At 41.1% G+C, this 15,288-nt stretch overlaps 1 protein-coding gene across 7 annotated transcripts in view; it reads left to right on the top strand.

The window, feature by feature from the left end:
• The window catches only part of rasgrf1 (Ras protein specific guanine nucleotide releasing factor 1), a 243,423-nt gene that overhangs the window by 215,741 nt on the left and 12,394 nt on the right, over positions 1–15,288 (top strand). For all 7 annotated transcript variants that reach the window (XM_053234818.1, XM_026932720.3, XM_034305503.2 and 4 more), the window contains 5 exons: positions 13,463–13,633; positions 13,743–13,849; positions 14,271–14,383; positions 14,761–14,821; positions 14,930–15,033. In XM_053234818.1, coding sequence (XP_053090793.1) covers positions 13,463–13,633; positions 13,743–13,849; positions 14,271–14,383; positions 14,761–14,821; positions 14,930–15,033 — 556 coding nt within the window. The remainder of the gene's footprint in view (positions 1–13,462; positions 13,634–13,742; positions 13,850–14,270; positions 14,384–14,760; positions 14,822–14,929; positions 15,034–15,288) is intronic.

Here is a 15,288-nt window from a genome sequence, read left to right as displayed (position 1 = left end):
CCCCGACACTGATCCAAAGTCCATCTCCCCTTCGCCCCGGCACTCCAGGAGAGGACCTCCACACCCGTCAAAGTCAGGAGCGATGTCCAGCTGGGGGGACGGTTCCTCCTCTGTAGGACCGGTTTCAGTGGTCTGGTAGTTCATCAGCTGAACACACAGAACACGCAGAACACGCAAAGGGGGATGGGGGCCTAATGGTTAGAGTCTCGGACTTGTAACCCAAAGGTGAACCTGAAGGTCGTGGGTTCGAGTCTCAAGTCCGGCAGGGATTGTAGGTGGGGGGAGTGAATGACCAGCGCTCTCTCCCACCCTCAATACCACGACTGAGGTGAGACCCTTGAGCAAGACACTGAACCCCCAACTGCTCCCCGGGCGCCGCAGCAAAAAAGGCTGCCCACTGCTCCGGGTGTGTGTTCATGGTGTGTGTGTTCACTACTGTGTGTGCACTTGGATGGGTTAAATGCAGAGCACAAATTCCGAGTATGGGTCACCATACTTGGCTACACTTCACTTCACTTCACTTCACTTCACTTCAATAAACCACCATTAACCTTCAGTACACTCTCAATCTCACTGTACAACACCTTGATCATGGCTATATATCCTGGGTTGAACCCGAAGGTTTCCAGCACCTTCCACAAGTATTCATGTTCAACCCGTTCAAATGCCTTTTCCTGATCTAGGAAAATCAGACCAGCCTTTAAGCCCAATAGCCTGGAGACGTCCAAAATGTCACGAATTAAGTAAACATTGTCGAATATAGACCTGTCAGGCACACAGTACGTCTGGTCTTGGTGAATGATCTGCTCCATTACCTTCGTAAGTCTCGAGGCTAATGCTTTTGAGAGCAGCTTGCTGTCAGTGCACAGTAGTGACACTGGGCACCAGTTCTTCAGGTGTATCAGGTCTTTCTTTTTTGGCAGCAGTGTCAGGACGGCCCTCCTGCAGCTCAACCTCCCCTTACGCTGTCCCTTAGGACATCCAGCACATCCTGCCCTATTACTGAGCATAAAGCCCTGTAGAACTCTACAGGGAGATCATCTATGCCTGGCGCCCGGCCGTTCTCCATACCCTGGAGAGCTTCATGGAGTTCTGCCAGCATCAACTCCTTGTTAAGCTCCCTGGCCGCTTGCTCCATGAGCTTCGGCAGGTCTTTGAGGAAGCTCTCCTTCACCATCTGTGACCCTGACAGCTCACTGCTGTACAGCTTCGAATAGAAGCTGACTGCTTGCGAATTTCAGTGGGATCCGATAAGAGATCCCCTGATTCTGTCCGCACAGCATGTATGAATCTTTTCTGTCCATTTTTTTGCTCTAAACTGAAGAAGAACTTAGATGGAGCATCCATCTCAGTCACTCTCTTAAAGCGTGAGTGGACGAGCGCCCCCTTGCTTTGATTTGTGTTTTTGCCACATCCCACCACTGCTGCATAGAGCTAAAAGCTGCCTTCTCAGATTTAAAAACATTCCATAAATAACTAAAAGACTCTCTAAAATTAGCATCTTCTAAAAGAAAAGTGTTAAAATGCCGATGCTGATGGTACACTTTACCATGCTGTGGTCAGAGATGCCTACTGGAACAATAAAACACTGTGTAAAAAATGTCAGTTGATGCTTAAAAACATAAAAACGATCCAATCTCGCCAAGGAGAGTGTCTTTTCTACGGAGTGGGCCCATGTGTACTGTCTCCGATTTTTATTTAAGTTCCTCCATATATCACTTAACTCGTGGGCCTCCATCATCTCCCACAGGTGCTTACGGGAAGCCACATGAGGTTCTGCGTGGTTCTGATCTAAATTATCTGTCATGCAGTTAAAATCTCCACCCAGAATTAAAATATCAGTGGTGTTGCAGTTAGAAATCAGGCTGTTCAGTTTATCTAAAAAGCTCATTCTCTCCACTGCACTGGTGGGAGTATACACACAGATAAAAACAAAAACCTCATTCTCACAAAATGCTTTCACTTTTAAAAGCCTCCCATTTAAAATCTCTTCAACTGAATAAGAACAGGGAATAAAATTACGAAGCAAATAGCAAGGCAACAAGTGTGCTTTAAGTTCTATCTTGAATTTATTCTCTACTGGTAAGGTAAGTCTCTGACTTTGTGTACTATCTACTTGACTCAGTTGGATCTAGATTCTTGCCACTAGAATTGTTGTATTGTTGTATTGTTATATTGTTGTATTGTTGATTCTGTTGTGGTGTTTGGAAGTGTCTGTTAGTCTATGCTAATTAGTTCTCTCAGGTGACTAATCAAGAGTAGTTTCAGTCTTCCTTAAGGTGTGAATTGTGGGCAGGGCCTACTAAGATATATTGAAGGTATTCGAAAGATAATTTGCAACAGTTAGACACACACTAAATTTATCAACTTTAATGGTGTATGTTTTGTTTAGTTAAATACTACACATTCCCTCCCAATCTTTATTTTCATTTTCACTAAGCTACAGACATGTGCCTCAAACCAATCTCTGTTGTTGCCTCTCACAGACCCAGAAGCTTTCATGCACAAACCAGAGGCCGCAATACCAGTAACCTCATCTACCCTCCTCTGTTGTCTCAATCTCAAACAGTGGTGGTTGGTGGGCTCTGGAACTGCCAGTCTGCTATAAAGAAAGCTGATTTCATCTCAGCTTTTGCTTTCCATTACTCTTTTGACTTTTTGGCACTAACTGAGACCTGGATCTCTCCACAGAACTCAGCTACACCGGCTGCCTTATCCTCTGCTTATGCTTTCTCGCACACTCCACGAGAAGCTGGCAGGGGTGGTGGTACAGGTTTGCTGTTGTCTCGGAGATGGTGCTTCACACCGCTCTCCCTTTCTCATCTCAACATCTCTTCCTTTGAATTCCATGTAGTTACAGTTATGTCTCCAGTCAACCTTCTCATCGTTGTCATCTACCGACCTCCTGGTCCCCTCGGGGCCTTTCTTGAAGAAATGGACATGCTTCTCAGTCTTTTCTCTACTCTCACCCCTCTTACTGTCCTTGGAGACTTCAACCTCCCTGCTGACAAGCTCCAGTCCTCTTGCCTTCTCCCTCTTCTCCATTCCTTTTCCTTAACTTTCAACAGCTGTCCTCCTACACATAAAAGAGGTAACACCCTGGACCTTGTCTTCAGTCGCCCCTTTCCTACTTCAGACATCTATGCTACCCCTCTCCACATCTCTGACCATCTCTTGGTATCCTTCACCATCACCCTCCCTATCCTGCCTAAAATGACCAGCCATCTATATTTATCTCCCACTCGTAAAAACCTTCACTCTATCTCCCCTTCCTCCTTAGCTTCCTGCACTCTATCATCCCTTCCTGTCCCTGACTCCTTTTCCTCCCTACCATTGGAGCTAGCCACTGACACTTTCCTCTCCTCACTTTCCTCATCCTTGGACCTCCTCTGTCCTCTAACCTCTAAACCCAGGAAGATTTCCAGCCCTGCTCCTTGGCTATCGGATGTGCTGCGCAGTAATCAGAGAGAATTAAGAACAGCAGAGAGGAAGTGGAAGAAATCACAACTCGACACAGATCTGGTCTCCTATCGTGCTCTCCTGTCCAAATTTTCATCTGAAGTGACTTCTGCTAAGCTGCCTTCTACAAAGAAAAGCTGGAATCCTCTGCACAAGATCCTCGCCAGCTCCACAACATCTTTTCTTCACTGCTCAACCCTCCGGCTCCTCCTGCTCCATCCTCTCTGACTGCTGAAGACTTTGCCACTTTTTATGATGAGAAGATTGGAAAAATCTGTCAGACATTCACTTCTACTCCTGCTCCTACACTACACACTGAGGATTCTCCTTCTTATTCGCTGACACAGTTTTCTAAACTAACAACAGAAGAGATCCTGCAAATCATCTTATCCTGCAACCCTACCACCTGCCCATTGGATCCAATCCCTTCCACAATGCTCCAGACCATCTCTCAAGACCTCCTCCCCTTCATCACCACTATCATCAATGGCTCCATAACATCTGGTCATGTACCAACTTCATTCAAAAGAGCAAGAGTTATTCCCACCCTGAAGAAAGCCTCTCTAGATCCCTCTGTCATCAGCAACTACTGACTACAGCAACTATCACTTCTCTCTTTTCTTTCTAAAACCCTCGAACGGACTGTCTATAATCAGCTGTCTTGCTATCTCTCACAGAACAACCTCCAAGATCCCAATCAGTCTGGCTTCAAACCGGCACACTCCACAGAGACTGCCCTTTTGGCCGTCACTGAGAAGCTACATGCCGCTAGATCAGCCAAACTGTCTTCAGTTCTCATCCTCCTTGACTTTTCAGCAGCGTTTGACACGGTGAACCACAAGACTCTCCTATCCACCCTCATGAGCCTAGGAATTCGTGGTACAGCATGGCAATGGTTTGCTTCCTACCTGGAAGATTGGTCATATCAGATGACATGGAGGGGATCCACATCTGCTCCTCGCAGACTCTCCACTGGTGTTCCACAAGGCTCAGTACTCGGTCCTCTCCTGTTCTCCCTCTATACTCGATCTCTTGGTGCGGTCATATCCTCACATGGGTTTTCATACCACTGCTATGCAGATGACACTCAAATCATCCTCTCCTTCCCTCCCTCAGACTCTCATGTTTCTGCTCGGATATCAGCTTGTCTGGCTGACATCTCATCATGGATGACAACTCACCAGCTGAAACTTAATCCCACCAAAACTGAACTGCTGTTCATCCCAGGTGATTCATCCCCATCTCAGGATCTTGCAATTTCCCTAGACAATTCTCTGATCTCGCCTTCGGTTACTGCACGCAACCTTGGGGTAACCATGGACAATCAACTGTCCTTCTCCTCTCACATTGCTAATCTAACACGCTCATGTCGATTTCTCCTTTATAACATCAGAAGAATTCGTCCATTTCTTTCCTCACAGGCCACACAGGTGCTTGTTCAGTCCCTTGTCATTTCAAGACTGGACTACTGCAACTCACTCCTGGCAGGTCTGCCTCTGAGCGCCATTCGTCCTCTGCAACTGATCCAGAATGCAGCTGCACGATTGGTTTTCAACCTTCCTAAATTTTCCCACACCACCCCATTGCTGCGCTCCCTCCACTGGCTTCCTGTAGCTGCCCGCATCAGATTTAAAACACTGATGCTCGCCTACAAAGCCAAAAACGGACCAGCACCCACTTATCTCAAAGCACTTATCACACCTCGCACGGCACCACGCTCTCTCCGATCCTCTAGCACTGCTCGACTGGTCCCACCATCTCTCAGAGTACAAGGAAGGCATGCATCGAGACTCTTTAGGGTTTGTGACCTAGAGAGCCAATATCAGAATGTATTTTTGATAAACTTCAAAGCACTATTGTAAGTCGCTCTGGATAAGGGCGTCTGCCAAATGCCGTAAATGTAAAAATGTAAATGTAACTCCACCACTGAATGATGTGCTATGACTTAAAATCGCCAACCTGTCTCACTCCTTCACCCAATCAGCAGCATTGCTATCATCGCTGTGGGTTTCCTGCAGCATCACTACATCAATGCGCTTCTGCTTTACAAGCTCATATAGTTTTAATCTTTTCTCATGTTCTCTTGCTCCATTAACATTCAACCTCGCAACATGAATTCCATTCATTAAAAAGAGTAAAAAAGATAAAAACCAAACAGAGGGTTAAAACCTCTCCAATATAAAACACCCCACACATTTATCTATTCATCATCAGAGTTTTCCCTGTTCACTTTGGTTATCAGTTTTTTTAGATGAAAGATTTCAACGTCAATAAAAGCTCCTTCTCGTCTAAAGTGTTTAACGTTGTGTACAAACTGTTTACGGTCTGGGAAAAACTTCTCTATTTCAACATTCTTTTGCCATTTGGTGTTTTTTTAAAAATCTTTAATGTCCTCAGCATGGTAGACAACATTTAACTGTTCCTCCTGAGAGTCAAAGTTAAGAACAGAGTCTGACATGCACTTGTCACTGTCTGATTCCTTTTCCTCAGCCTTTGCATCTTTCTTTGCCTGTTTCTTTCCTTGTCCCTTACCCTTTTTCTTTCTTTTAATCGGTACCTTAAACACGGGCTCATCCTCCATCTCCACGTCTCCCATGTTCCCCTGCACTGGTGTAGTGACCGGTGTTTCCGGGCGGCGGCTCTGCACTTCTGTGCCTGCCTCTGCCAGAGCAGGCAGCTCCAGCACTGTGCCAGAACCCACTGAGCTCTCACCAGATGAGCACGGCTTCTGCTGGTCTGGTTCCGCCGAGCAAGGCTTCTCCAAGGTTGTTGTAGCTTCAGTGGGCTTCTGGGCTGCAGGCTAGGCTTGGGTCTCACTCTCCTTCAGCTCTGGTGCAGCAGCAGCTCCGGGGCCCTCAGCAGCCGGGAACTTGCAGCTAAAGGGAATCCTTTTAATGGGGGAGACCAGTCGCCCGTACCGAGACAGCTCTTTACCGATTGCTTCATCAGTAATGTAAGGAGTGACATTATGACTTTTTTAGACGGTGCACTGAGGGGAGAAACCAGTTTAAGCTCGTAGTTTAAAACTATACCGTGCTGAGTCAGTTTTCTTACTTTTTCAACGTCATTCAAAAAAACCACAATGGCACTGTTCATGCAGGAAGCAGCGACAATATTCTCGTGCTCCACCACATCACCAATCGCTAAAACACATTCCTCAACACTCGCCGCACACACCACCCGTGCCGGCGAGTCAAACTTTCATCCACATGCTTCTCCAATACGCCACACACGCGCGCAGACACACGCTCACACAGCTATCTTCCTTTCACACACACACTCACACAATATATGTAATGATTCCGAGATGTTTAAGCGGAAAAAGTAGCACTTAATGCTGGAAAAACTGGCAAAACACCAACCGCTCTCACGCGCTCTACACGCCACACTCGCTCTTCCGCCGCGCATGCGCAGAGAGAGAGCGAGAGAGAGATTAGATGAGACCAGATGATAAATCTCTCTGTCCCAAGATAATAATCTTTAGATCTTCCTTTTTTCCTCTACCTCTCACACCCTAATTATACTCCAAGCACCTCTTTGAAGTTTATATTTACATACAGTGATCAGAGTGTCAAATGGAGCACATCCTATTACAGTTTACAACAGGATGAGATTGTGGCCTGACCTAATTACCCAGGTTTTTAGTGTGGCCTGTAAGCACAAGACCCCCCTGAGCTGAATGTGATAAGAACCATCAGTTGACTGGAGAGTGACCTTTTGAGCAGCCCAAATGGCTTTGGTATGTGTGCAGAATGAGTATGAGTAATTTTATGTAATAATATAGTTAATTTGAGTTACTAAGTGAAATAAGTTGAAAGAAAAAGACAGCAATACAAAATAAAGACTTAGTAAGTCAAAATAATGAAATAACAAGATACTAAAGAGATACTATAGTAAAATAATGAGATACTAATCCAAAATAACAATATACTAAGTAAGAATACTTAGTAAGTCAAAGTAACAAGATATTAAGGTATTATTTTGGCTTAGTAAGTCAAACCTATGTTGTGTAAAAATTCACAGCAGCTTAGCTGAGCTAAGTTGAATAATGAGATACTAAGTCAACATAATGATTAGTAAGTCAAAATAATAATGTAGTAAGTTGAAATAATGAGATGCTAACAAGATAAAGTTAAAATAGTGACTTAGTATCTCATTTTTTGACTTACTAAGTCAAAATAATCACATAGTAAGTCAAAAATAACAAGATATTAAGTCCAAATAACGAGTTGTCAAAACTACTGCTTAGTCAAAATAATGACATACCAAGTCAAAATAATAAGATACTTATTTAAAATACCAACTTAGTGAGTCAAAATAATGGCATAGCAACTGAAAGAAACATTTAACACCAACTTAGTGATCGTAACTCCTTCTGCCCTCCGGACCTGCCTGATCTATCCTGATGCCCCACTTATTCCTGGAGCCCCGCTCACCTGAAAATCAATTGCTGCTGCTAAAGATGGCCACGGATGGAAAGCCAACAGATCACCATGGATTCACTGTGGATGGTACCTCATAGACACTCTAAAGATGGCTGTGGATGTTCTTTCCTGGATAGCCTAAAGACAGCAATTGCTAAGAACATTTCACACTCAAGTCTCCATCAATGAACAGTTGATAACTTCAGTTTGACATGACGTAACATCCACATGAATGCTAGCTAGCAGTGTGGTGAAACACATGGTGAGGCAGCCCATGTACTTAACAAAGATTTTAATAAAATTTTCATATATTTTTTAATTTTACAAATATTTTATTGTTTTCTGCAGAATTTATATTCAACAGAGTTGACGAGTTCTGTTTGTCCTAATGTGTTAAATATACAAAAACCTTTAAAAAAGTGACAGAAAAAGAGCTAACTTACCATTCTTTGCATGCTATGCTTCTCTGTAATGAAATGAACTGCCTTAAAGTCATGTGACTTAAATCAACAGATTACCACTTTCTGCAGTTTTTCCCCCCATTATAACAGGGTTGACAGGAAGTTGAGGACAAGTTTAAAATGATATTTTTTGCACTATTTATGCATTAAAATATGATTTTTAATCATTTTATGTGTAAAATAATTTTTAAGTGTTTTCATTTTTTAAATATTAGTTCATTTTAAGATAAAAACTTAAAAACTGTTAGCTGTTGTATGACTAACCTCAGGGATATGCCATTTTACTGTGTTTGCAACTTTTGAAAGGATATTTAATATATAAAAAAGAAAATATCAAATATTGAGTGTTTTTACTGACAAAGAATATGCGGAAATTGATTATGCAGATGGCTTTATGTATTTGTAAACTATGTATGTTTTATTCACAAAAAAAGAACAGAGAATGTCCTCAAATGCTGAAATGACCCAGGTGTACTTGGTCTGAAACAATGTTTAGGTAGGTAGTACATGTCAGACTAACATCCACATGAATGCCAGGACGCAAGTGTTTTCAGCAGAACATTGCCCAGAATCTCACTTCCTCCACCAGCTTGTCTTCTTCCCATAGTGCATCTTGGTGCCATCTCTTCTCCAGGTAAGTGACTTGGACACACCCAGCCGTCCACATGATGTAAAAGAAAATCTGATTTATCAGACCATGGTCCAGTTCTGATGCTCACGTTCCTATTGTGGGCACTTTTGGCGGTGGACAGGGGTCAGCATGGGCACTCTGACCGGTCTTCGGCTACGTAGCCCCATACACAGCAAACTGCAATGCACTGTGTTCTGACACCTTTCTGTCATAACCAGCATAATTTTTTTTTTCAGCTGCTTCTTCTTCTAATTTGTGCTACAGTAGCTCTAGACAGGCTAGCCTTCACTCTCCAAAGAGCCTTAGCCACCCATGACCCTGTCGCCGGTTCACCTGTTTCATTCCTTGGACCACATTTGGTAGGTACTAACCACTGAATACTGAGAACACACCACAAGACCAACCATTTTGGAAATGCTCTGACCCAGTCTTTTGGCTATCACAGTTTGGCCCTTATCAAAGTCGCTCAGATCCTTATGCTTCCAACACATCAACTTCAAGAACTGTCTGTTCCCTTGTTGCCTGATATATCGCCTTGACAAATGCCATTGCAAAGAGATAATCACTTATTCGCTTCACCTGTCAGTGTTATGGCTGTGTGTAATATATATATATATATATGTAATATGTAATATGTAATGTGTGTATATATATATATATATATATATATATATATATATATATATATATATATATATATATACATACACACACAATTGTATGCTAAGCTTTTATTTGTTTATGTCCTCACTTCTTCTATAAACAAGAAAACTCCCTGTGTTTAACTTCTATAAACAAACAAATAACATCAGGAGACAACAAAAAGCACAACAGATTTAAATATGTAGTCTTTTTTTCCCAAAAAAGTAAACCAACATTCAGAAACCAAGTAGGAAAAAGGAAAAAATAAGTACACCCTATAATTCAGTAACCTGTAGAACCACCTTTAGCAACAATAACTTGAAGTAAACTTTTTCTGTTGGAGTTTATCAATCTCTCACATCATTTTGGAGAAATTTTGGCCCAACCCTCTTTACAACATTGCTTCAGTTCATTGATGTTTGAGGGTATTTGTTTATGCACAGCTCTCTTAAGATCCCACTACAATATATCAGTGAGGTCTGAACTTTGACTTGACCATTCCAACCTTTATTTTTCCATTTTTTCCATTACCTGGTGTTCTTGGTTATTTAGGCCCTGATAAATAAAAACACAGAATTGAAAGAGGGTGTACTTTCTTTTTCCCATGATTGCCATCACTGTGTGTGTGTATGTATATATATACACACTGAGCACTTTATTAGGAACATACTGGGAACACTGGGTAGGACCTCCCTTTGCTCTCAAAAAAGCCTTAATTCTTTATGGCATGGATTCCACATAATGTTGGAAACATTCATTTGAGATTCTTGTCCATGCAGACGTGATTGCATCACACCTGCATATTTTTCAGGTGCATGTTCATGCTGTGAATCTTCCTTTCTATCACATCTCACAGTTGCTCTATTGGATTCAGATCCAATGACTGGGAAGGCCACTTAAGAACATTGAACTCATTGACATGTTCAAGAAGCCAGTTTGAGATGACTTTTGCTTGGTGCATTATCATGCTGGAATTAGAAGATGGTTAAATTGTGGCCATGAAAGGACGCACATGGTCAGGAACAATACTCAAATAAACTGTGGCGTTCAAGCAATGATCAATTGGTGTTGGTATTAATGGGCCCAAAGTGTGCCATGTAAACATTCCCCCACACCATTCCACCAGCCTAGACTGTTGGACTGCTGGACTGTTGACACAAGGCAGGTTTGGGTCCATGGATTCATGCTATTGGCACCAAATTCTGACCCTAACATATGTTTGCCTCAGCAGAAATCGAGTTTCTTCAGACCAGGCTATGTTTTTCCAGTCTTCACTTCAACTGTCCAGTTTTGGTTAGCATGTGCCCACTGTAGCCTCAGCTTTTTGTTCTTGGCTGACAGAATTGGAACCCGATATGTTTTTCTGCTGTTAGCCCATCTGCCTTAAGGTTCGATGAGTTGTGCATTCTGAGATGCTTTTCTGCCCACCACAATTGTACAGAATGTTTATCTGAGTTACTGTAGCCTTTCTGTCAAACCAGTCTGGCCATTCTCTGTTGAGCTCTCTCATCAACAAGGCATTCACAGAACTGTGTGTCTTGCACTGAGGAGAGGCTTTTGTCTGGCCACTCTGACATAAAGCCCAAATCGGTGGAGTGTTGCAGTGGTGGGTGACCTTCTGCAAGTTCCTCTCATCTCCACACATGATCTCTGGAGCTCAACCAGAGTGACCATTGCGTTCTTGGTCACATCGCTTACCAAATCCCTTCTCCCCCGATTGCTCAGTTTGTCCAGGCAGCCAACTCTAGGAAGAGTCCTGGTTATTCCAAACTTCCTGCATTTAAGAATTATGGAGGCCACTGTGCTCTTGGAACCCTTCAATGCAGCAGAATTTTTTGTAGCCTTCCCCAGGTCTGTGCCTTGACACAATCCTTTCTCTGAACTCTGCAGGCAGTTGCCTTGGTTTTTGCTCTGATATGCATTTTCAGCTGTTTTAGATGCACCTGAGCTAAATTTCAAGTGTCATAGCAAAGGGTCTGAATACTTATATCAATGTGATATTTCAGTTTTTTCTTTTAAATAAATGTGCAAAGTTATCACATATTTGATTTTTGCTTTGTCATTATGGTGTGTGGATTGTAGATTGATGTGAAAAAACTAAAGTATTTTTGCATAAGGCTGCAATATAAAATGTGAAAAAAATTAAAGTGAAACTTTCTGAATGCACAGTAATAACGAGCTACTAAGTCAAAATACTATCTTAATCAAAATAAGATACTATCTTCAAAGTCAAATTCATTATGTAGTACATGAAACTAAGGAGATACTAAGTGAAAATAATAACTTGTTAAGTCATAATAATGACATAGCAATTGAAAAACAAAATTCACACATGGACAAATCCAATTGCTCTCTTGTGTTGCTCCTTACTGGTGTAAATATTGTGTGAACTGTTTGGTGATATTTGATAGATATTTGTGACATTTATGTAGGTTATCACTGAAAGCTCATGCTAATGTTTCTGCTTAGGCACAAAATGTCTTATGTGTGTCAGGAATTGTAGATGAGTTGGATGCAAGTGCAGGAAAACATTTATTTACAGTCAGATAAGTTAAATACATAAACTATGAAACATGATAAACAATGAGGCTAGACAACAATGTGAACATGTTATGCATGTTATGCATACAGGTGACAACAACTAAAGACCAACAAGGAGTGCTAAACAGTATGTGACAAATACCTGTGACAGTTATACAATAACATGATTCAGGTGGTCGTGTAACATGGTGCCTGCAGTGAACATTTGACATGCAATGGCTTGTGGGTGCTGTAGTCCAGCTACCATGACAATGTGACAGCTGCTGGTTTTTAAATGAGAAGATCTTCCATTTAATATCCAATTATAGGTTACAGGTGGTTGTGCATATCATATATATTATCCATCCATGTAGCTGATGAAGTTAATTTTAGTTAATTTTGATGTTATATGAACTGACCCGTTGTCATGTCAATGAGGGAACGGTGTTCAACTACACTACCTAGAGTACTACCCGGCCTACAAACATGGCCACTACAGACTACAACACCCAGCAACAACAGAGACTGTCATGTCCAAAATCTTACTGATTACAAAGTCAAAGTTCAAAATCTTACTGATTTCACACCCGTTCACAATTACAGACCAGAGTATGAAAGGATTGTGATCACTCTGTCATTCTCTCCAGTTTGTTACCAAGCCTTTGTATTGCCATAGTGTGCCCAGTTATAGATCTTGTATTATGTTTCACGTTTTGCCTTAAGCATTGCCTAGTTCACATTGTTTGCTAATTGCTTAACCTCTGCCTGTTGTTTTAACTATGCTCCTGCCTTACGTATTGGAATTGTCTGCCTGTGTCTTCAGTAAAGCCGTTGTTTACCTGCACTTGCATCCGCTTCTGACTCGTGACACCAATTTGTGAATAAATGTTAATGATTTGTTCTGAATATTGAATAATTTATTAAATTGCTTATCATTGTATATCCTTCTACATAAGTTCTACTAGCAACCTGCAACCCTCTAATAAAATAAACCACAAAAATGCAATCTCTAAAATTTAGAATTGATACAAAAGAAAAAAATAATAAATGCATACTATAATCCTCTTGTGCCTAACCTCACACTATTTTAATAGAACACATGCAGGTACTTAGTTCTGATTATTGTTGATGCATTCCCTGAAAGACGGCGTATGGGAACTCTAGAAGAACAATACATTTCGATTCATTTTTTTGTTCAGTATTTGATACTGTATCACCTTTAGTAATTTAATATTTATGTTCTAAATCTGGTATATAAACATGTCTGGTCCCCTGTAATAACATTAAGCTGCAGTAAGAGATTATTTTGCTCTACCTTTGTGTAGATTTCTCCCTGTTCTCATACAATAATGGCATGATGATGTCATCTTGCCGAGAAATAGACAACAACCGCAGTGCACTTTCGGCAGCATCTGCTTTTGCTATTGCCACCGCTGGTGCCAATGAGGGCACACCAACCAAGGAGAAGTACCGCCGCATGTCCTTGGCTAGCACAGGTAACAATATTATGCTCAGATCGCAACAGCGCTATGTAATAACATTATTAAAGGCAGGCATTAGTTGCTGGGCAGAAAACAGTCAATAAGAATTATGATTGGTTACCAGGATTCCCTACAGACCAGAGGAATGGAGATAAGGAGTTTGTGATTCGCCGGGCAGCAACTAACCGAGTACTTAATGTCCTAAGGCACTGGGTGTCCAAACATTCCCAGGTGAAAAATCACATAGCATGCTCTCATTTAACCTTCTGTCCACTACTTAGCAGTGGATGTCCTATTGACCCAGCCAGTCTCCTTTAAGTTTATACCAATAATTTTTTTGTTATCTAAAGAATTAACAGAGTTGGGTGTAATTTGACTGGGACTACAATAAATTTTTGCACTCATATTTAGAAATACCAGTGATTTTTTAAGCATGATTATAATAAATAAATAAAACTTTTTTTCAGGATTTTTGAAAGGAAATTAAGCTATACATAAGCCATACACACAATGTTTTCTACTGGGAAAAAATTACAAAAATTATCAAACATGGGGCTTAGAAATGTTGGATGGTTGTTAGTACTTGCAGCTGTTGAAAATTAACTATGCTCTCTCTCCCTTTCTCACTCCTCCTACCTCCATGCATGTCTAGGACTTTGAGACCAACACAGAATTAAAAATGAATGTGATCTGCTTCTTGGAGGAAGTTATGCATGACCCTGAGCTGCTGACTCAGGAAAGAAAAGCAGCAGCCAACATCATAAGGTAGAGCATTACTACAGCACACCTGAATATCCGGAATACTCCACACATCAGCTGCAACATCATTCTGTTCCAATTCATCTTCTCAAACATCATTTTTAAAATGAATTCTGATGAAATAAATTTAATAACAGTGGAATTATATTAAGGTGTAGTTATACTGTACATCTCAATATGTAAGTAACCTTTAATATACTATGCTGTATTTTAATCATATCTTACAATCTCTTTTGTCTACATCCTTTCCTATACCCTTTTTAATAATATTCTTATAGTGACAAGTTTTTTATATAATTGTATATTATCCCCTAATTGGCCGATTTTAAAGAAATTTCTAAGCCCTTAAGATGTACAAAGACTGTTAATCATTCATCTGATAGGACGCTTACACAGGAGGACCCTGGTGACAATCAGATCGCTCTGGAAGATGTACTAAAGATGGTGAGTGAGATGCTATTGGGTCACATTCAAAGCATCAATTATTTCACATTATAATTAACTAAAATGCAATTTCTGTGTATGTGTTTTATGTATGTGTGTTTTTGACAGGCTGAGAGTGGGAAAGCAGAACCCTTTGAGAACCACTCGGCTTTGGAGATTGCAGAGCAGCTCACCCTGCTGGACCACCTGGTTTTCAAAGTCATCCCATATGAGTGAGTACATGTTCAATATTTTAAGCATTCAGTCAGTTCAAATTTAGAGTAAGAACCTCTGTTAGAGTTCAGTTAATATTGAACATGTTTTAGAGAAAAGGTACATGTAATTAGGGTTGACTCATTACATTCATAGCTATATAAATATCATGAAAATATGCGTCAAAACCAATTCTTGGACATACAGCACCATAACATATTTGCTGTAATAGCATCTACAAAGTTTTTCTAAATCTAATTTTTCTAAGACACCAA

This window comes from Pangasianodon hypophthalmus, chromosome 6, assembly GCF_027358585.1.
Source record: "Pangasianodon hypophthalmus isolate fPanHyp1 chromosome 6, fPanHyp1.pri, whole genome shotgun sequence".
Classification (NCBI taxonomy): Eukaryota; Metazoa; Chordata; class Actinopteri; order Siluriformes; family Pangasiidae; genus Pangasianodon; species Pangasianodon hypophthalmus.
This window is presented reverse-complemented; position numbering and strand designations above follow the sequence as displayed.